Genomic DNA, 22,871 nt, shown 5'->3' with positions numbered 1-22,871 from the left:
CTGTCAAATTTAAAAGTCAAACTGAAAAATTCAATGTTCTAGAAGCTATGTAGTAATTCAATTTCTCATATTGTCAAATTTCAAGGTTAAAACTAGAAGGGACTAAACTTGAACAAAGCTCAATTACAGAAAAATTGCAATATGTAACTAGGAAACCTGCTATTGAATGATATCAATCTCTGCTACAAATCTAGTTATAGAAGCAACCAGCAGTGTGATTATAACTAGAAAACAATATAGAAAAGCCCTGAAATAATTGAATAAATCAATTTATAATGAATATCAAAGAATAAAGTAACATATAACAGTTACCAGCATTGGCTGGAATAGTCCAGGGAGTTGTTGTCCAAATAGCCAAGGACAAATTGGGAAAAAATTCTGCCAATAAACCACCTGAAGTTGGAGGTGGGTTGACTAATCTGAAAGTGGCATATATGCTCTTTGAAACATGCCCCTCAGGATACTGCATATGAACTTCAAAACAAGTAAGAGAACAGGTCATACAAATCCTGGAAGATTATCATTAAAACTTTAAAAGCATACCATGTCAACTTAGTGAAGCTGTAAAGATATTCTCATAGAATTGCATTCTTAAAGCAAAAAACAGAGAAGAGAATGACAACTGATTCTCACCTTCTGTACTTTTTTCATGTCTGTTTGTTCTAGCAACTATTCTACTTTGTACTTTACTTGAGCAACCTTGTGAACAACTGTAAAAGAAGGTGCTCACAGGATCTCCCTCATTCAAGAGTGTTCAGGCAAGTGCTTGTAGGATCTGGACCATTTGAGTGACCTGCTCCAAATTTCGCCTATGCTGCAAGTTATACCAGTATCTTTTCTTTTCTTTTCTTTTTTCTTTTTTTTTTAATCCAACTTATACGACTGCCTTAGGTGACCAATTGGGTTTTTTATTAAAGTAATTGAATCATAATAGGAATGAAAATATTAATCATAGAATAGTTGGATATTAATGAGGTAATAATAATAAGTGAAACCATTATATGTTCAAAGATGACTATAATGTGTGCGTGTGCAACCTTTGTGGGATCAGTAGGAGGAGAAATCAAACAAATGTATGTATGTGATTAGTTGGCCTCTTGGATGTTGTAACATAGCATGTATGCAAGGCTCATTTGCATCGAGGCCAAGTTGTTACATTGTATATATAACGCATGTGTCATGAGATAAAAGATTTAGACACTTGCTCTCAAGGTTTTGAAAAGCGGTTGTGGTCGCCGTAACGGTGGCGGTGGCGCGGTTGCGGTTGTGGGATGTAAAGGCCGTAGCGTAACGGTTGCGGTAACCGGAACCGTAAATTTTTTTATTTTTTGCATAATTTGAAAAAAATTTACCGATACGTATATTTTTTTCCATGATCATATTTATTGGGTTTAAAATAAATATTGGTCAATTTTTGTAAATTTTTAAGTATGATCCAATATATTTCATATTTTTAAATCACTATAAACTAAGTTTTTTACATTTTATTTTAATAATTAATGACTTTATATAATACAAAAAATCAATCACTAACTATTAAGATAAACAAGATAATGACCACACTTACTATTATTATTATTATTATTATTATTATTATTATTATTATTGTTATTATATAGATAGACACACACAAACAAAATGGTTGAGTGATAGCAGCTGAATAGTATAACATAGGTCTTACAGTTTCAACAAATCAATATCATGTTCTTCATCTTCCTTCTTCTCTCTCTCTATCTCTTGTTCTTCCCTCTTCTTTCTATCCCTCTTCCCCCATTTTCAGCTTCTTTTTTTTTTGTATTTTTTTAAAAGAAGCAGTTCGAAACCGTTACGTAACGCTGTGTAATAGGCCGTTACGGCTGTTACGGCACCGTTACGACCAGTGTTGTGAAAAGCGCGCCTAGGCGCAAGGCGCAACGAGGCGCACCCATTGCGCCTAAAGGGGACCCCAGGCGAGGCGTGTTTGAAGAGTCGCGCGCCTTGGACGCGACTTTGACCAGGCCCAGCGAGGCGTAAGGCGCGAGCCTGAAGGGCTTTGTTTTTTTTCTTCTTGAATCTGATCTAACGGTTGTGATCTGTGTGGGAGAGGGTCCAACCACATAGGATTACAACTCATGTAATACAATACAACCCAATCTAAGTATACGACTCACTCAAAGCCCTAATCTATCGAAGAAGAAATCTGTCGACTACGACTTAGACTGAGCTCCTCTCTCGACTTCGACTTCGACTGGGCTTCTCTCCTCTCTCGACGTCGACTTCGGCTCATCAGGTCACTTCTTCTTCTTTGACTGAGCTCCTCTCTCGACTTCGACTTCGACTGGGCTTCTCTCCTCTCTCAACGTCGACTTCGGCTCATTAGGTCACTCTTCTTCTTCTTCTTCTTCTTCTCTTCTGCTTCTACTTCTACTTCTTCGCTGGTCAGCGAAGAAGAAATCCGCTGCCTTTTTTTTTTCCCACCCCCTTCTTCTTCTTCGCTGCTTGCTTCTTCTTTGACTTGCTCTGTTTTTTTTTTGGTTTGCTTCTTCGACTCCGACTTTGACTCTCTCTCTCTCTCTCCCCTTCTTATTCTTCTGCTTTTTCTTCTTATTAATTTCAGTTTAGTCTCTGTTGAAAAAAATAAAAATAAAAAATAAAAATAAGGCTTATATTACACTGAAATACAAATAAGAATAGGTCTCAATTTCACTTGCCATTTTTCTAACCCTTTTTCTTGTCTCTCTTATCTCTCTTATTCTCTCGCTTCACTTATTTTATTAATTCTTTTCATTTATGTTATGAATTCAAATTTTTAAATATCAAAATTTAATTCGAAAAACAATTAAAAGTAATTACATTCCATTCAAATAAAACAACTACATAAATAACTATTGAAAATAATTTTAAAAGTCATACACAATGTTATACACAATTTTATTGTCATGAAACTAATATGAAATTTGTTTCCAGCTTCAAATAAATGAAAATAAAAAACTAATATGGAAAAAAAAAAAAAAAATCAACAAATTGCGTTTAATAATATTGTGTTATTTGTACAGTTTAAACAAAGTTGCTACATAATTAACTATGTAAAGTGAAGAGAAAGAATTGATGAACAAATTAAAGTTAATGCATAATTATTCTATAATTTGTCTTGATTACTTTTTATTTAAAAAAAAAAAAATTTGTCTTAGTACTATGAATGATTAATCTATGTTAATTTATCTAATTTTTACTAAGACTGTGAGCCTTACTTCAATAAAGTCCGCGCCTCGCTTTGCGCCTTGCACCTAGGCCCCGAGAGACCTTCAGTGCCTTAGTGCGCCTTGAGCCTTTAAAAACACTGGTTACGACCTCTACGGCAATCGCTACTGCCAACACAGCCGTGAATCTCAATCACACTGCAAAAGCGGCCGTAACAGGTGGCGGTAACCACCACAACCGTTACGTAACGGCGTTACGTAACGGTTGCGGCCGCTTTTTAAAACCTTGTCCAATGGGTTGATGTTAACACACAAGAATTGGTTATGTGAGGTGAGGCCTTTGGTAGCAAGGTGCTACTAACCGGTCACATCTTCCACTCCCTAAAATCTAGGGCTGGGGTCGTGACAGAGAGGATTGCTACCCAACTGGATCCAATTAACAGGTTCATCCACTTCATACAAGTATTAGAAAAATGAGAAACTCCTTTCGTATTTATTTCAAAATTCAGGTAAATACTATTTCCTAATATGGATCAGTAGCAGATAGAAAGGATGTAGTTTAAATTACAGTCAATTCCAAGCTTTTCAGTAACTGTCAGCTACATACCACACTTTCAAATTGTATCAATTTTCACAATAACAATGACATAAGACATTCTATGATAGGTTCAATGGAAGCTAAAAAAGTAACTTAAAAAGGTCCATTTACCTCCAACTCGGCCTCTGCAAGAGCAGTTCGTGATGAGGGACTCCAGTGGACTGGTTTTCTGCCTCTGTAGATATAACCTTGGAGGACCATCTCACCAAACACCTCAATCTAGTAAACGAAGGGATACAGAAGAAACAATAGCTAAGCAGCTCAACAAATTGTAACATGGCATGAAAAAGAAAGAAACACCCTTTAATCTGCTAAGTAAGACAAAGGGTACCTGCAACTATATATGGGTGTCTCTCTAGTGGTATGACTAATATCAAAAAGAGTTTCACCAATTAGAAATATTAATAAAAATCCTAGAATTAATGGCACCACAAATAGTTACAAATCATTCTAGGGATGAAAATTAACACTGAATAAATTAGGTAACCTGCTCCTATTAGAACAGGCTTGGAGATATCTTAATTGGGGAAGGGGTAGATTTGAGGCAGTAATGGGTTTAGATGTCCCCACCCCAAATATGTATTCATATAACTAAAATATCACTGGTATTACTTTAATTTCCACGATATCCATTTTATATATAAAACAAGAATGAGTTAGGTTTACTATCCTGCTTCGGCCACTTTCCTCTTTCTCCTCTTATGTCCAAACCACACTTTATACACACCATGTCGGTTGTTTGTGAGTTAACCTCACCTCAAAACCCATCCCGTCACTGGTTCATCACTGTCACAACTACCACAGACGAACCAAAAACCTCTCTCTCTCTCTCTCTCTCTCTCTCTCTCTCTCTCTATGTATATATATATATATATATGTTTCCACTTTCTATTTTATAACTAAAATTTAATTGGGAAAACACCACATAAGAGGGGCACAACCTGTCCTTCTATATTTCCTCTCTCTGTCCCCTCATCTTCATCTTCTCCTTGATCTTTTGGGTCTTATTTGCATTTCTTTTTGCATGTTTTCAGATGAAAACTTTCTTTCAACTTGTTTGTGTATTTGAATCCATAGATCGTTATTGATTTTGGAGGAAAGTGAAACTCCCAATTTCAATCTGAATCAGGAAAGGCAGGACCGGATTGGCCACGATGGATGATTGTGGATTCAGGGATGAGATGAGAAGTAGTAACCTGAGTCAGGTTTGGAACGGGTTCATGATACAAACCTTTCATGTCAGGGCAGTGTTGGGAGAGGAAAGCCCAATACCAAACCCCACCCCATTGAAATCCTTAGTTCATCCTACAGGTTTATTATTGTAACAGGAAGTTCACAACTTAAATTCAATTTCAAGAATCCCTAGCAAAGAAACTTTAAGAAATGAGGTACCACCTACCTGAGCAGCCTCATACTCTGGATCGAGAGTCAGGTAAGGATGATCCCAGTCTGCCCATACTCCGTATCGCTGTAAAAGTTGAAAATATATCTTCATAGTCAAGTCTCAGCTAAACTAACTATTAACACTGATTTGCAAATGAAAAGGACTTTTTTGGGGTGAAAATTGACTAAAAAATTAATGATATCTAACTTTACAAAGAGTTTAGAAACAAATGGCAAAATATTACTTGATGTTTTAATATGGATACCAGAAATTTATGTTAACTAAATTTACAACTACAGTGTAACCTTAAATGATGCCATCTGTGTCTTAACAGTGGCTTTTGAAAACTTGGCTGCCTTCGCTCTCAATTTCAATGGTGTTAGCTCCCTTCTAGCATCTTCATCCAATGACTGCAACACTGAAAAATTCAAAACAGCAGTAAAATCAACCATAAATAAGAATTACCAGCTTCCAGTTTACAAGAAAGCTATGCAACTAAAAGGTTATCACTGCCAGCCATGCTGAGGGGAAAAAAAAGCACATTTCTAATATCAAAAGATAGGCCTAGGAATGAGCAACCATGTCTAAGAGACATAAGCTTCGACAATAAATGGTTTAACAATATCATTGCAATTATTTCTTAATCCTTCAGATCAATGAAACACATGCAACAAAGCAAAAAGAATTTGAAGAAGAAAAAGATATTTGCATGGTATAAATTAAAACATCTTTTAAATAGTAGACTTCTTATTAAGGTTTGTAGACAACAGTCAACAATTCTTCACTCTTAATAACTTGTATACTGTTTTTCCTGCACTGGAAGCTACTGAGTAGAGGTACGGAATTGAGTCCAGATTAAAAAAAGGCAACATACCCATTTTTCTTGTTTCTTTTTTGGGTGAATTACACTAACGGTCCCTATAGTTTGGGACTTGTGTCATTTTAGTCCCTGACTTTTCAATTATAACACATTTGATCCTGAATTTTGAATCTTATTCTAAATAAGGACAATTAAATATACCATTGAATTTTTCAAGGGCAAAATCGTCAATTTGATAAAATATAAACTAATTTGACAAAAATAAATGTCAAACAAACATTTTTGAATTTTAAAAAATTATTTCTACCCACTAAAGATAAAATTATGTAAAATTGATAATTCTTTTAGACATTTATTTTTTTTTACCAAATTAATTTTATTATGTGTTTGGATGATAATCATGTAATGAATGGCTGTTTTTTTTTTCATTAAATTAGTTTTTATTTTTTCAAAATTCAAATATGGAGATAACTTTGATATCATTATTAAACCAATTCATTAAATCAAAAAATCCAAAACTAAAAACATTTCATATATTAAATGTATCGACTACACATTAAAAACTTAACAACTACTCATTACATGATCATCATCCGAACATATAATAAAAATTAATTTGGTAAAATAAATAAATAAATAAATGTCTAAAAGATTTATCAATTTTACATAATTTTATCTTTGGCAAGTAGAAATTTTTTTTAAAAATTTAAAAATATTTTTTTGACATTATTTGTCAAATTAGTTTATATTTTATCAAATTGACGATTTTATCCTTGAAATTAAGCAATGGTATCTTCAATTGGCCTTATTTGAAACAAGATTCAAAATTTATAGTCAAATGTGTCACAATTGAAAAATCAGGTACTAAAATGACAAAAGTCACAAACTATAGGGACTATTAGTGTAATTCGCCCTTCTTTTTTTACCTGTGCTGCTAGCAAGTGGTTGGTCATTCTTTTTTTTCTTTTTTCTTTTTTCATTTAAGATTAAATTATATCCATTTATGTGAATGCCAAAAGAAAAATTATGTTCAACTTGTGAAAGACCATATGATGGGGTACATGAAGGCATTGATGAAGATATATTAAAAATTAGAATTTAATAACTAATTTTGTCATTATCTTTTATTTTTTATTTATTGAGTATTATTTTTGGTGACTCAGATAGCATCGTAAATTTTTTTGACTGCAATTAGTTACATGTGACCAAAGTAAAATGACATAAAGCCTCCAATTTCCAAGATTCCCACCACAGATAATAAGTCAATAAAGTTTTCAGTTTTGGCAGATAACTGAAAGCAACAGCATCAACAGATTGTAAAACATGAGTTGAAAGTAGATGCCAACACTACAAAAAACAGCATATAAATTAATACTTGCCTTTCAACTCAATTGGTAGGCCATGACAATCCCAACCAGGCACATAATGTACTTTATAGTTTTGAAGAAGCTGCAGAAAAAAGAGAGTAAAATATATATGATATAATTGGCTGTTCAGATAAATTATACAACCTTCAAATCATAACATTTTTAAATAACAAATTACCCAAAGGAATTGAATTTCCTTGTAGTTTAATGTATTAGTAAACACAGTAACGCAACACATATTGGGCACTACCAATCCAAAATTTAGATGTTATAGATAGATAAATACAAACAAGCTCAACCCCCCACCCCCTCTTCTTCTCCCCTTTGTTTACAGCCAAGTACTTTTCTTCTTTTTTACCTTTTCCCAAGGTGGAAACATCAATCCACAGCTATCATGACAACTAGGACAATATGGCTCCAGAATTAACTCATTTTTGTTACACCCAAATACAAGATGTACAAATTGTTGTAGATACACAATACAAGATGTACAAATTGTTGTAGATACACAATATCGGAGAGAGTTGAATTGTATTAACCTCAAAACATAATTACATAGTTATACAAATAAATAAAGATAAAATCCTACTATGCTTAATGCCTAAATACCCCTATAAAATACATTGTATACATTCCCTCAAACTCATGGCATGATCCTGTCAAACATCGAGAGTTCATCAAGCAAGAATTAAAAGCAAGCAAAAGTTGAGCCTTGTTGAAAAGTCCAAAAGTTGCAAGGAAGAGGAGACAAAAGACATATCAATGGTTCCCACCTGAAGATGTTGGTGAACAACATGACAACCAAACTCTATATGTTTCGTGCGCTCATGAAAATAGAGTATTAAGGCAATCTACAGAGCATTCTTATTATCACAATATAGTGAAGTAAGAGATTAGAGTGAAAACCACAATTAGAGAAAGTTAATGGAACCAAACGATCTCAACCATAACATGATTCATATCACCTATTCAACCTCAACAATGGAACGAGTAACAACAAACTACCTCTTGCTTTTCCAAGAGAATTGGGAATAAATAAGAAAAACATAAACATGAAATCAGAAATGTCACCAACCTATTCAGTACTAGCATAGACCAAAAGAGTCGATGAGGAAGCAAAAGAGAACAATAAGTACTAAAATATACTACCGTTGATAAAATGTAATATGCATAACAATGCCATACAATGAATAGAACAAGTATTAGAAAGCTTCCCAAGAGAGCTACAGCTAGGCCACATCAAGGTTGATCAAATTTAGTAAAATTAGGCCTCAACCAATCCACGTACCATGCCATAGTATGTGACAGGCATCAATCGTTCATTTGGATACAACAACCTCCAATATTCATTAGGCTACCCACAATATGAACACTGCAGTATCATTATATCTTGAACTAAAATCCCAGGAGTGTTTATGACTTCAAGTCAAAATGGATATGGCAAGAATGTATCGTTTTTTTTGTTAGAATATATATTAGAATTTTTGTAAGAATTTATGTATTATTGATTGATTAATTGATGTGTTTTCTGTCTATTACAAATGGTTCCTTATATAGATGTAGGTGTAGTGGATGGTGTGTAGTGGATGGTGATAGTGGTGTAGTGGGTTAGGTTTAGTGGAGTAGGTGAGGTGGTAGTGGTGGTAGGTGATGGTAAATTCTAACAGCCCCCTGCAAACTCAAGGAGGATAGAAACTAACCAACTTGAGTTTGAAGAGAGGAACAAAACAAGAAAATACATAAAAAAAAAATGATAGGAGACACTGTATGGTCGTGTCAGACCGTTGGTGAAGACACTGTATGGTGGTGTCATAACGGTGTAGATGACACTGTATGGGGGTGTCATAACGTGGTAGAGGACACTGTATGGTGGTGTCAGACCGATGTAGAAGACAGTTTATGGGGTCATGTCGGACCGTTGTAGCAGACAATGTTGTGACAGTTGTTGTGACAGTTTACGGAGTCTTGCTGGACCCTTGTAGAAACTAACCGGAATCAATGTCGGGACAGTTTACAGAGTCTTGTCGGACCCTTGTAGAAACTAACCGGAATCTATGTCGGGACAGTTTACAGAGTCTTGTCGGACCCATAAGGGAGCTAACCGGAATCAATGTCGGGACAGTTTACAGAGTCTTGTCGGACCCTTGAAGGAGCTAACCGGAATCAATGTCGGGACAGTTTACAGAGTCTTGTCGGACCCATAAAGGAGCTAACCGGAATCAATGTTGGGACAGTTTACAGAGTCTTGTCGGACCCTTAAAAAGTCGCATCCTCAAAAGGTGTGCCCAATCTTTCAAAAGGCGTGCCATCAAAAGGCGTGCCCAATCCATAAAAAGGCGTGCCATCAAAAGGCGTGCCCAATCCATAAAAAGACGTGCCATCAAAAGGCGCGCCAGACACGCGGCGATGCACGTGATCGACAGTGCGCGTGTCGGCCTCTTCGTCATGTGCTATATAAATGAAGGCGGAGGCTGAGAGAACATGTGGAAATCAAACCAGTCTGAAACCTCTGAAAAATTCTTCGTGGGCTGAGAGAGATACACTGGTAACACTCTGTAAACACTCTGTAACCAACCCATCTCTGAAACACTCAGCAACCATAACATGGCCTCTTCTTCCCGTCCAGCTACCCAGAACATGGCCTCCTCTTCCCGTGGTCTGCTTACGCTCTTTCCAGAACTGAACGAGTCCACAAGAGAAATAACTGGTGCGGTGGCCAGTGAACCCCAACTAAACACTTCTGGGTTTGCTCCTTTGAACTTTCCGATGCGGTCGGTGGAGCAAAAAATGGCGGTGCAAACTGATATTGAGGCCAATCAGTATACTCTGAAGTCATGTGTGGAAACCATGACGGCGGTCACAAACTTGTCGCACCGGCTGCAGAGCAGGACAAATGAAGTGCAACAGTTAAACTCCCAGCTGGCTCTGCTCCAACGCATGTATAAGGATGCGCGAGCAGAGATTAGTGTGCTGAAGGCGGAAAATAAGGAGCTGAAGCGGAAGGCCACCGTGATGTTCCGATTTGGAGGGCCGCCATATGCTGTAGTGGAGGAGCAGGGTGGAGTGATCGTGCCCAGTGGAGTGGGAAGTACTGAGGTAGCACCGTCAAGAGCCGCCCAGGAGGGAGGCAAAAAAAAGAGACCGGCGGCAGAGTAAACCTTTGTTGGGGTGATGGTGGTCATTGCTGTGTGTTTTGTTTTGGTTTGTTGGTTTTTTTTTTTTTTTTTTTTTTTTTTTTTTTGTGTGTAAGTGTGATCGGGGTTGATCCCTGAGATGAATAAAAGGACAAGGTTGTGGAATGTAAATCTATATGGTATGAAAGGAATTTTGAAAAAGAATAAGAAAAAAATTGAAATCAAAACGAAAGAGTGAGTCTGGACGAATTGGTGAAAAACAACAATGGTGTTGGGAAATGTTTTTTTTTTTTTTTATTATTATTTTTTTTTTTTTGTATTTGTTTTTACAGATAAAAGATATAAAGAGGGGTTAAAATAAGAATAAAAGAAAATGATGATGGAAATAAAAATAAAAGAAAATGATGATGGAATGTCAGGGATTGAAATAAAAATAAAAGAAAATGATGATGGAATGTCAGGGATTGATTTTTTTATTTTTCTCTTTTTTTTATTTATTTTTTTATTTTTAAAACAAACATCATCATCTCATGTTGGCAGAGCACAGCTGCTTTATATGAAAGATAAAATATTTTGGGATGTGAAGATTAAAATAAAAAGAAAGGAAAGAGAGGGTAAAAGTGAGAGAGAATGGGTTGAGAGAGCAACCTGCATAGTGATGGTTTTACCAGGCAAGGTCTTGACGAAGATCTGTGCCTCTCTGTGCTTTTTTTTTTTTTTTTTTTTTTTTGTTTTCTTTTTTTTTTTTTTTTGTTTTTTTGTTTTTTTAAGATAAAAGAAAATAATAAAATAAAGAAAGTGTCATAAAAGGGATCAACGAGCACATGGGTTCTGAGGTTGTTCATAATAATAATAAGAATAAAAGGAATTAGTGGTGGGTGGAAAATGTTGTCGTGGAATGTGTGGGTTAGGATAGTGGATGGTAAAATATTAAAATAGGTTGGTTTAGTGCAAGTGTGTGTGTGTATGCGTGCCTCTACCAGACCAATCTGATTGATTCTTAGCAGCAGTTGCACTCTGCTGGTTGAGTTGATGCTTGAAATAAAGCACCAATTGGTTGGAGCTCATTCCATAGGATGCCAATCTTTTGCAGCATTCATTCCCTGCAGGTGTGGTACAAATCTGAAGATGGAAATTTGATCAAACAGATGATGATGATGGCTTCATTAAAAAGAGATTTGAGTGTTTTGGGGGGTTTAATTGAAAGTGAGAGAAAATGAGGGGTTGTGTTGGGTTTCAAGTGGGAGAGTCTGGAATGGGACGAGAACAGAGGAAGCTTCAAGGAAGAAAATTGGTGGTGATGGGTTGACTGGGTGAGTCAAGAACAGCGACTGGAAGGAGTTGGGCGTGAAGGCGGTGGACTCGAAGAAATTTTAAGGTATGTGTAGAAAATTCTAGCGGACTAGGTTGAGGTCCGGCAGGCGGCTAAGGTGAGGTTGCCGCCCGCCGGGGAAGCGAAAATATTAGGTTCTAAACCCGCTCTGATACCATGTAAGAATTTATGTATTATTGATTGATTAATTGATGTGTTTTCTGTCTATTACAAATGGTTCCTTATATAGATGTAGGTGTAGTGGATGGTGTGTAGTGGATGGTGATAGTGGTGTAGTGGGTTAGGTTTAGTGGAGTAGGTGAGGTGGTAGTGGTGTAGTGGGTTAGGTTTAGTGGAGTAGGTGAGGTGGTAGTGGTGGTAGGTGATGGTAAATTCTAACAATTTTTCTATTATTTGTTTCCTTATTCAGATTATACAGTGATTCCTTAATTTGTAGTGTAACCTTTTTCCCTGATTCTTGTCTTTTATAGGACCTTATCACAAAGAAGACGATTGGCAATGGCAGAACAGAAAATGGTCTCTATATCCTCAATCATACTGACCAGTAGGCTCATCATTCCATCCAGTCTCCATCCACCAAGGAAGATTTATGGTTGTGGCATGGACGTCTAGGAAATCCCTCTTGTTTATTACTTAGACATTTATTTCCTTCTGTTTTTACTAAAAATACAGTCTCTGAATTTCATTGTGAGTCCTGCCAACTTGGCAAACAACACCAAGCTTCTTTTGCTCCTAGTAATAATAAAAGTTCAATTCTTTTTTCTTTAATTCATTCGGATGTTTGGGGTCCCTCTCGTGCATGGTCTATGAACGGTCACCGATGGTTTGTTACTTTTATAGATGATTGCTCTCGTGCTACTTGGGAGTATCTCATGAAAGAAAAATGTGAGATTTTTTTCTATGTTTCAAAACTTCCATAAGATGGTTAGTACTTAGTGTGGGGCAGTTGTCAAAGTCCTGTATCTTGATAATAGGGTTACATTGATTCTGGGTTGGCACAATATTTTTTCACTCATGGCATTATCCATCAAACATCTTGCACTAACACCCCTCAACATAATAGTGTTGCCAAGCGCAAGAATCGCCATCTCCTTGATATGGTTCACTGTGTGTGTTTTTCCATGGGTGTCCCTCGGGCCAAATGGGCCAAGGTTGTTCTCACTGCTGCATTCCTCATTAACTATCTTCCTACACAAGTCTTGCAAAAACGGGCACCTCTTCAAGTTCTCTTAGGTTCTAAGCCTCTGTTTTCCATTCCTCCAAAAACCTTTGGATGTGTGTGCTTTATTCACAATCATTCTCCTTCTCAGGTAAGATGGATCCTCGTTCTCTTAAATGTGTGTTCTTGGGTTACTCGCCCACTCAAAAAGGGTACAAGTGTTATCATCCTCCCTCTCATAAATGGTTTGTGTCGATGGATGTCACCTTTTTTTAATCTCAATCCTACTTCTTCTCCAGTCCAGTGTCCCAGTCATCTCTTTAGGGGGAGCCTTGGAGAGAAGAGAGTCATGTTAGTTCTATTATTCATGGTGTAGTACTGCCATCAAAGGTACCTGTTATTCCTGGTCCAGTACCACCTCCAATGGTATCTATCACTAGAAATACTGAATCCAATGTTGCCAAGAACAAAGAAGGGCAAGTCTATATCAGGGATAAAGAAAGGCAGACTCCCGGAGAACAGAATCTATCCTTTCGGCTCAAGGCTCAGTGCTTGGTAGGTCGTAGATAAAACGGCTTGTTGCGTTACGGGGGGTCAAGGGCTACTTTCCATAATAGACCTTTAAAGCCAGCCTTCCAAGAGTAGCCCTTCCACAAGTGGATGGAAAAGATACCTAGAGTTCTTGGGCTAATATAGGTCCAGCTGATCAAGGGGGGGAAAGGGCAAAGTGGTTTGATGAATTAACTATTCCTTGCGGTCCTATTCGCTCGTAGAAATAGAACATAAAGGGTTAAACGAAACCGTTGTTAATGCTTGTAGCTTGATTGTAGAAAATAAATGCCTCAGGCATTCATTTCTTATGCGGTAAAGCCAGAGTCACTGAAGGTATCTGAGGAAGAGAGAGCTACTGAGTTAGTAACCGGTCCGAATAGGCTATCTTCAAAAAACATATATGTCTAGTCGTCCCAAAAAGCGAAGCTCAGGTGGTAATGCAAGTGCGTGGTGAGCGTAGTAGCCCCCTCCTTGTACAACCAAGCTAGTGAGGGCCTTTAAGCCGGTAAGAAGTACGACAGCTTTTTCTCTGGAAGAAAGTAGCTCCCTCGGAGAACAGAATTACTTGGATACAAGAGACCATTTCTAACCAATTACTGCTGTCTCCTTCTCTTGATGAAGGTCCAAGTAACCTTGAAAATCCTGATATTGGTACCTCTGAGCCTGAACCTACTGATCTTGATATACCCATTGCCAAGAAAAAGAGTGTGAGATCTTGCACTCATCATCCTATTTCTAACTTTGTATCTTATTCTCATTTGTCCTCTTCATATAAAGCCTTTGTGTCAAAAATTTCCTTTGTTAGTTTACCTAATCATTTTCAGGATACTCTTACTATTCTTGAGTGGAAACTGGCCATGTTGGAGGAAATGAAAGTACTTCATACGAATTGTACTTGGGATTTGACTGAGTTACCTAAGGGCAAACGAACTGTGAGACGCAAATGAGTGTATACTATGAAGCACAAGCAGATGGTTTTATTGGGCGGTATAAAGCTCGACTTGTGACAAAGGATTTTACTCAAACTTATGGGGTGGACTATCAATAGACATTTTGCTCCAGTTGCGAAAATGAATTCAGTCAGAGTACTTCTCTCTCTGACAGCTAATCTAGATTGGTCACTTCATCAGTTTGATGTGAAGAATGCTTTTCTGCATAGTGACCTAGAAGAGGAGGTGTATATGGATGTTCCTCCTAACTTTGAAACTCTTCAAACTAAGGGTAAGGTGTGTCGATTTCGGAAGTCATTATATAGCCTCAAACAGTCTCCTAGGGCTTAGTTTGAGGGGTTCACTTAGGCCATGCTAAAATATGGCTTCAAATAGAGTTAGGCTGATTATACTCTGTTTGTTAAACATTCCTCTCATGGTAAGACTACAACTCTCATTGTATATGCAGATGACATAATTCTTATAGGAAATGATGTTGAGGAAATTCCTTTGTTGAAGAAGTATTTAGCAAGTGAGTTTAAAATCAAAGACTTGGGGAACCTGAAATACTTTATGGGGATTGAAGTGGCTAGGTCTAAAGATGGAATTTTTATATGTCCTTGACCTATTAAAGGAAACAGGGATGCTCGAAAGCAAAGAGCCTAATCAGAAACTTAGTGATGATAGTGGGGGAGCAGTCGTTGATAGGGGGAGTTATCAGAGGCTAGTGGATAAGCTGATTTACTTACCCCATTCTCATCCTGATATTGCTATTGCCGTTAGTGTGGTTAGTTAGTTTATGCATGCTGCTCATGAAACACACTTGGCGGCAATTATGAGAATTTTAGGATACTTTAAATCTTCTCCTGGAAAAGGTCTTTATTTTTTCAAACATGATCTTCTTAGTGTGGAAGCTTATACGGATGCTGATTGGGTTGGATCAGTCACTAATAGGAGGTCCACTTCAAGGTATTGTACCTTTGTTGGAGGCAATTTGGTTACTTGGAGAAGTAAGAAACAAAATGTGGTTACCAGGTCTAGTGCGGAAGTTGAGTTTACAGCTATGGCAAAAGGTGTGTGTGAGCTCTTGTGTATCAAGTTGTTGTTGCATGATCTGGGAATCGACCAGAAAGTCTCCGTGAGATTATCTTGTAATAATAAAGCTGCCATCAACGTTGCTCATAATTCGGTTTAACAAGACAAGACAAAGCATGTTGAGATTGATTGTCACTTCATCAAAGAAAAGCTCACTAGTGGCAGAATATGTACTCCATTTGTGCAGTCTAGTAAACAACTTGCAAATATCCTCACTAAGGAAGTTGGAAGGAAACCATTTCATGATACTCTTGGCAAGCTAGGCATGAGCAATATTTTTGCACCAGCTTAAGGGGGAGTGCTACAATATATGTTAAAGTCTTTCTATTATTTGTTTCCTTATTCAAATTATACTGTGATTCCTTAATTAGTGCCTTAGGACTTTCTTTGTAACTGTTGGTTGATTAATATAAAAGAGGATGATATCATTATTATTCCCTAAGTTTTGTTTTCTCTCAAACAAACACTCAAACAAACATTTGTTTCTTAATTACATACACGATCATATCATATGCATACATGTTATATGTTCTCCCATCCCTGCTTCCATACGTTCCCAACAATGCAGGATCACATGGGCATAGAAAAGTTCATATGTTCATAAGCCATCAATTTTGAAAGGATGAACATTTATGTAAAAGCAAGGGTAAGACAATTACATTTGAAACTAGGGGGAAAGCACACCTTATAGCGATTAATAATATCTTTCAAAATCTTATTTAGAGCATGACCCATGTGTAAGTCACCATTGGCATATGGAGGACCATCATGAAGAACAAAAGTTCCCTGTCAAAGTAATTCAACATCAGCTAGAAATTAATGCAACTATAGTACAACAAATCCCAACCCAATCTAAAAAAGAACTCACCCTATTATTCCTATCAGCAACTCTCTTAAACACCTGATTCTCATCCCATAATTTCTGAATCTCAGGCTCCCTTACAGAAGAGTTTGCCCTCATGCCAAATGTTGTCTTAGGCAGATCAACTGTATGCTTGTACCTTCCTTCTTCCTGCTTTGCCCCTGAATAATCTTAAACACATCATTGAACTACAAGAGTAAACTGTCCTCAGATAATAAAGGAAATGTAGCCAGAAAACGCAACAAAAAATCTACAAAACTTGATACATAATAATCAGTATATCTTTCAATGATCAGCTCGTAGCCTCATAGTCAACTGCTAAAATAAATGACTCCATACCTTCAGACGCTTTTTTTGCCGCCATAACAGGTCCACGAGATCTTCGCTTTGATGAGGAACAAGATTTGTCACTGGAATAAGTAGAATAGCATGCCAGGTTCAAGAGAGATAAGACTTTGACCGAAGAGCTTCTTCTGAAATATAATAAGTTAATAGAAGTGGTATTCCTAAGTGATGAGCAAGTTCTCAACGACAGAACCTGAGTATATAGAACAAGTTAAATCAGTTCCAACTTAAAAAGTATTTTTCAGATGGATTAAAACATGATATCCAAATTCAGTGATAAAAGACAAGCCAAATGAGTCTTAAACTATACAATAAATGAATTTAGGGCCTTTTGCTTGTTTTATTGATGCCCATAGAAGAGAATGCGAACACTAAAAAAGGCATAAACATTACCACAAGAGGGAGGTAGAGAGAGAGAGGGAGAGTGGTTTTGTACAGGTAAAAAGGTAACTCACATGAATCAATGCATATTTTGAACATGCAGCATCTATCCAAACCAAGATAGATTGCAACTTCCTTTTGAAAAGAAATCTAATGTCAAGTAATTCAACTTTTATTTTGTTACAGGAATACTGAGAATTGTGCCCAATAGATGATCACTACAACCTTAACAAGCATAAGTAATGGTGCGTGGACATATATAGAATATCACAACCAACAAAAGGAAGTACAGTGGAAAAATTAGCAGTTGTCAACATATAGTTTGTCAACTTTTTCACCCAACAACCTATGGGGAGAGCTGCCAAGATCATACTATTAAGGTCAAAGAGGCTTGTCACTATTGTTATGGTACCCAATAGGAATCCATAACAGAAAACTGGGTTATTACTAAGTGCGTAGATTAGTTTGCCCCTATCTCTGAAGTTATGGCTTCCAACAATCTTTGCCCACCAGTCAAGGGTCAATTGTGGAACCCCCAAAATGCATCCAACCAACATCTACGTTAATCTAGCTTGCTAAAAATACACCAACAGATTTAAGTTTTATTTCTAACAAATATTTCCCAGCTATAACCAAGTCTGTATTACACTATCTTCCGATGATGCCTAAAAGTGACCCTATGAATTTACTCTGTGTCACCTTAAACCCTTACACTCCGTTTGGCTCTCAAACACTAACAACATAGTCAAAATAGATGCCCCATAATGCTTTAAAAAATAAAAATAAAAAATCCTTTCCTATCCTTCATGCTTCCCAAATAAGAACAGATAGAGACATGAAACAAACACCATACGACAACCTAGTAACATAACACCCTGAAATGACAATTTTCAAAATCCCAAGACACAACACAGCAGGGACACAACAACAAATAAATATATATATATATATACACAGAAAAATAAAATCTGCAGTTACAATAATTGCACGTTCTCTTCCTTTTCTGATAACTTCTTGCAATCATATGCATCATCCATCCAAATTTGCATAATCTTTTCTACTTCACCCACTGATTCCAAGGCTAAAAAAGATAAAATTCTTCACCCACTGAATGCATAACCTAAGTTATTTAAATATAGGTATAATAAGCCCCAAATCACAGTGCACCCTCAATGTAACTGCTACAAACTAACACCAATTTGTTTGAGTACATGTAACATACATAAATTCTTTTGAATAGTTCAAAATAACATTACTTTGAATTAGTTGTGTATACAAACACACGCTCAAAACAACACAAAACCCAAGTTATTTAATAAGCTCAAAATCACGGCACACTCTCAATGTAACCATTACAAACTAACACCAATTCATTCGAGTACATGGAACATATACAAATTCACTTTGAATAGTTCAAAATTGCACTTAACATCAATTCATTTGAGTTGATGAAACATACGCAAATTTGCCGTGTATAGTTCAAAATTAGCACTTACTTTGAAATAAGTTGCGTATACACACCCCCAAAACAACACAAGCCTATGAAAATCAACACATAAATTGATTAATTTACATATACTAAGTCCAATGCACACTCTCAATGTAATCGTTGCAAACTAACACCAATTCGTTTAAATACGTTGGAACATCTTCAAATTCACTGTGAAGAGTTCAAAATAGCACTTACTTGAAAGTTTTGCAATGAATTTGTGAATTATTGAGTGTATATGTATGTGTACAGATATATATATATAGATATAGATATAAGAACATTTACGCTGTGAGGAGACGACTGAATCGCCATTAGAGCTCTGCTTGGAATGAAAGCAATAGATTTTGCGGAGGCGAAGGGCTTAGAGAAGGATGTGGTTTCCATTCATTACAGAGCTTCTCCAGTGAATGAGGAGAGAGAGAGAGAGAGAGATTTGAAATTTACTTATGGGCCTCTACACTCCAATATATTTCCATATTTTCTGATATTTCTGTTCCATATTTCCTTTAGGCCCCTAATATTATTATAAATTTAGGATTCCTTTTTTCGGTTTGTTTTTTTGGTAGCATAGTACTATAGCCCTGTTTGGTAGAGTTTATTTCAGTTTTTAGCTTAATTTAAGTTATTTTGATGTGTTCGGTTCAGCTTAACAATACAGCTTATAGCTTTTTCTAAGTCAAAAATTAACTTATTCTTTGAGTGGAGATGGGAGAACCTTAATTTATAAGTCAAAAATTAGTTTATATTCACAGTTATAAGTTATAAATTGTTATGTTGTGTTTGGTTGAGGGATTTGATGAGGGATTTGGAAAGAAAAATAGAAAAGATAGGTAAAATGTGAAAAAAACATGCCTACATTTCACATAGTCTCACACACCTTTTTTTCTTTCTCTTTTCAAATCTCTCCCCAAATCTCCCAATTAAATACAACCTTAAGTTATAAATTATAATCACTTTTCCACAATTCCACTAAACGGAGGGTTTAGATTTATCGACCATACTATTTTCTCTCTTAAAATTACATTGAATGTCAGATGTATTTGTGAATAGAATCGTTTCACTAGAAATATAGCCTCTTTCCGGAGAGTATGAAAATCGGAAAGACATTTTGATATTAAAATCAACAATTTTCTCTCTTTAAAACATAAAATACTCAATAACATAGATGTTTATTATTAAAATATATGTACCTCAACTTCACGTGCTAAAGTCTGCAACTTTCTCAATCTGAAACACTAAGACATTCAATAGCCCTAACATAAATATTATTAGAATTTGTGTATTCTAATCTCACATAGTGTATTCTTTATATAAGACTCTTATGCCTCTTAAGTTTTATTTTCTATTTAAGAATATACTTGCATAGCAAGTATTTTCCAACTTAAGTTGGTTTGACTTTAACCTAAGAAGTCTATTTTAACTAGGTATGCAAACGAGTCGAGTTAAGTTGAGTTGAGTTTTTAAATGTTCAAGTTTGTTTCTTAAGAATTAGTTGAGCTCGAATTCGAACCGAGCTCCAGTCAAACTTAAAAAATCAAGCTCGAGTTCGACTTGTCAAATATTTATTGAACTCGAGCTCAGCTTGAGCTCAAAAAAAATATTAAATTAATTTACTTATTAAGATTAAAAAAATACAAAATTATAACTAAAATATATAATAATACTTATATTGATAATAAATTTCATCAATCAAATATGTAAATTTACACAAACACCAAATATAAATAAAAAATAAAATAGATTATTGAACATTTATTTAATATATTACTAAATATATATATATATATATATATATATATATTTTGTTTACGAGCCTTATCAAACCAAACTTAGGACTACTCGAGTTTGAACTCGTTCATTTCGTAAACGAGTCGAACTTGAGCTGTTTGTGAACAATTCAATTTATTTGCGACCCTAATCCTAACCCAACTCATGAACTGAAATTTCCTTACCATATTATTCCAGAAATTTGATCAATATTACAATTTCAATCAATACTATATTGCCACATGACTACTTTAATTGAGGTTATACCATATGGCCAAAATTTTCGATCCACGCCCTAAGACTGAAATTCAGCAGTCAAATAATCAAAATAAATTATCTATATATCTATATATTATATATAAAAAAAAGTTTATAGTGAGAAGATTTGTGAGAGTTCCAAAATTTCATTTCACAATTGCTAATTTTTGTGATTTTAAAAATATTACAAATAATTCTATTGGCTAACAAAGTAATTATAGATTGAAGGGGAAAAAAAACAAAAAATACCTAAAATTTTGAATTACAAGTCCCAAAAATCTCTCCCTTAATATTTCTCCTTTTCCTAAATCTCATCTCATAACAAAGTAATTATATATTAAAAAAACATTATATATTAAAAAAAAACAAATATCATCTCATAATAAAATAATTATATATTTATAATAATAAAAAAAATTTACAGATTAAAAAGAACGTAAAATCACAATTGTTAATTTTTGTAATTTTAAAAATATTTAAAAATAATAATATTGACTAATAAAGTAACTATAGATTTAAAAAATATATATTTGAATTACAAGTTCCTAAAATCTCTCCCCTAGCATTTATCTATTTCCTGTATTTCATAACTAGCGTTCACCCCGTGCTATGCACGGGATAAATATTTTTTGTCTATATATATTATACTCATTTTTTTTTAATCATTTTGATTCTCTTATATAAAACTTTTGATTTAACTCACTTTTGAAAATTAAGTTTTTATTTTTTAGTAATTTTTTTAATATTTTACGTAGTTTTTAAAAAAAATTTAGAAATACTTAATCTAGATACACTTAAAGAGCAAAATATTTATATAATTTTTAAAAAAAAAAAAATTCACCAAATACCAAAAAAAAAAAAACCAAAAATAAGAAAATTCAATATATTTTCGTATTTTGTTGTATTCAATAAATCTTTTAAAGATTTTTGTACAAATTTTATACCTTTTAAGTATGTCAAGATTAAGTGGATCTAAAAAATAAAAATATTTAAAAAATCACTAAAAATATAAAAATAATAATTGAAAACTCAAAAAACTATTTTTGAAAACTCTAAACAAAATAGAGTATTATTTGTAAATTTAAAAGTTGTGTAAAATTATAAAAAAAAATTAAAAAATTATGAGTTTAATGCACAAATAAATTAATACCTGTTATATTTTATAATATACATAAAATTAATTAATTTCCCCTTACTCCACCCAAAATAAATTTAGTTGTATTATGTGTAAAATTATTGATTTTATTTTTCATAACATAAAATAAAAATAAAACTAACATGTATTGTTAATATAATGGTAAACTTGCATTATCTTATTGGTGGAACACTACAAATACCTATCAAAATATACTTTTAACCATCTTAAACTTTATTTTTTATTGAATTATTTATCCACTAAAATCATAAACAAAATATAGTATTAAATTTAATAGATTCTTGCAATCTAAGAAATTAAAGAAGTAACGAAAATAATTAAATTTTAATCTTAAATTAAAAACTATAAAGAAAAACAAAAGAATTGAAATCATGTCTAATATGATAGAATTTTCATTTCAAAACATAATATTTTCGATTTTCAAACCAAGTATGTACATATATATTTTGGATTTTGTAACACAAAATAAAACATAAAAGATTAAATTTTGATTGGAACACTCATAGTACCATCCACAGTTGTACCGTTATAAACCATTTCCTACCATATCTCAAAGTAAGACATGTAAATAAAAAATAATAATAATAAAAAAATAAGAAGAACAATACTACAACCAAAAGAATTTATATGAACACGATTTAAATTACAATCTGCCAAAAATCGAACGTATATGAACACTATTTAAATTCCTAATGCAAATCAAACCCATACTTTTCTCAATAAATACAAAAATGTGTCTTTGTGCAAGTGTATTCAAGGTATTTCAATAATAAAAGTACACCATTAATGAGAAGAAACATAATGAATCTACAGAATTGGGCTTGAAAGTTGTTTGGATTGAAATTCTTTTAAAACTTAAAAGATTTGTGGTTTTAAAATCTGCAACTTCAGCAGTCCATGTGCATGTTATTCTAAGCTTGTAATTTTTGAACCGTAAGTGCAGCTGGATTTGTTAGACTGATTTGCCTATGTCTGCACGTAAAGTTGTGGATAAATTACACTTGCGTTTTCTGAAATCTTTATAATGAAAATAAAAATCACAAATGGTTGGAAAAAAAAT

General features: G+C 34.6%; 1 protein-coding gene across 6 annotated transcripts in view; it reads right to left on the bottom strand.

Moving 5' to 3' along the window:
* The window catches only part of OVA2 (tRNA synthetase class I (I, L, M and V) family protein), a 33,085-nt gene extending 14,011 nt beyond the window's left edge, over positions 1-19,074 (bottom strand). For 2 of the 6 annotated variants that reach the window (XM_028218022.2, XM_082877387.1), the window contains exons 1-9: positions 18,916-19,074; positions 16,752-16,950; positions 16,419-16,573; positions 16,235-16,336; positions 7,361-7,430; positions 5,467-5,579; positions 5,177-5,245; positions 3,889-3,996; positions 313-463 (exon numbers count right to left, since the gene is read on the bottom strand). In XM_028218022.2, coding sequence (XP_028073823.2) covers positions 313-463; positions 3,889-3,996; positions 5,177-5,245; positions 5,467-5,579; positions 7,361-7,430; positions 16,235-16,336; positions 16,419-16,573; positions 16,752-16,950; positions 18,916-19,014 — 1,066 coding nt within the window. In that variant the 5' untranslated portion in view covers positions 19,015-19,074. The remainder of the gene's footprint in view (positions 1-312; positions 464-3,888; positions 3,997-5,176; positions 5,246-5,466; positions 5,580-7,360; positions 7,431-16,234; positions 16,337-16,418; positions 16,574-16,751; positions 16,951-18,915) is intronic. The other 4 variants (XM_028218025.2, XM_028218024.2, XM_028218023.2 and 1 more) reach the window with 4 other exon arrangements.
* Positions 19,075-22,871: the final 3,797 nt, after the last annotated feature.

The sequence above is a fragment of the Camellia sinensis genome, chromosome 7 (assembly GCF_055761805.1).
Source record: "Camellia sinensis isolate YWXY chromosome 7, ASM5576180v1, whole genome shotgun sequence".
Lineage (NCBI taxonomy): Eukaryota > Viridiplantae > Streptophyta > Magnoliopsida > Ericales > Theaceae > Camellia > Camellia sinensis.
The sequence above is the reverse complement of the archived record's forward strand: the minus strand, read 5'-3'. Positions and strand labels throughout refer to the sequence as shown.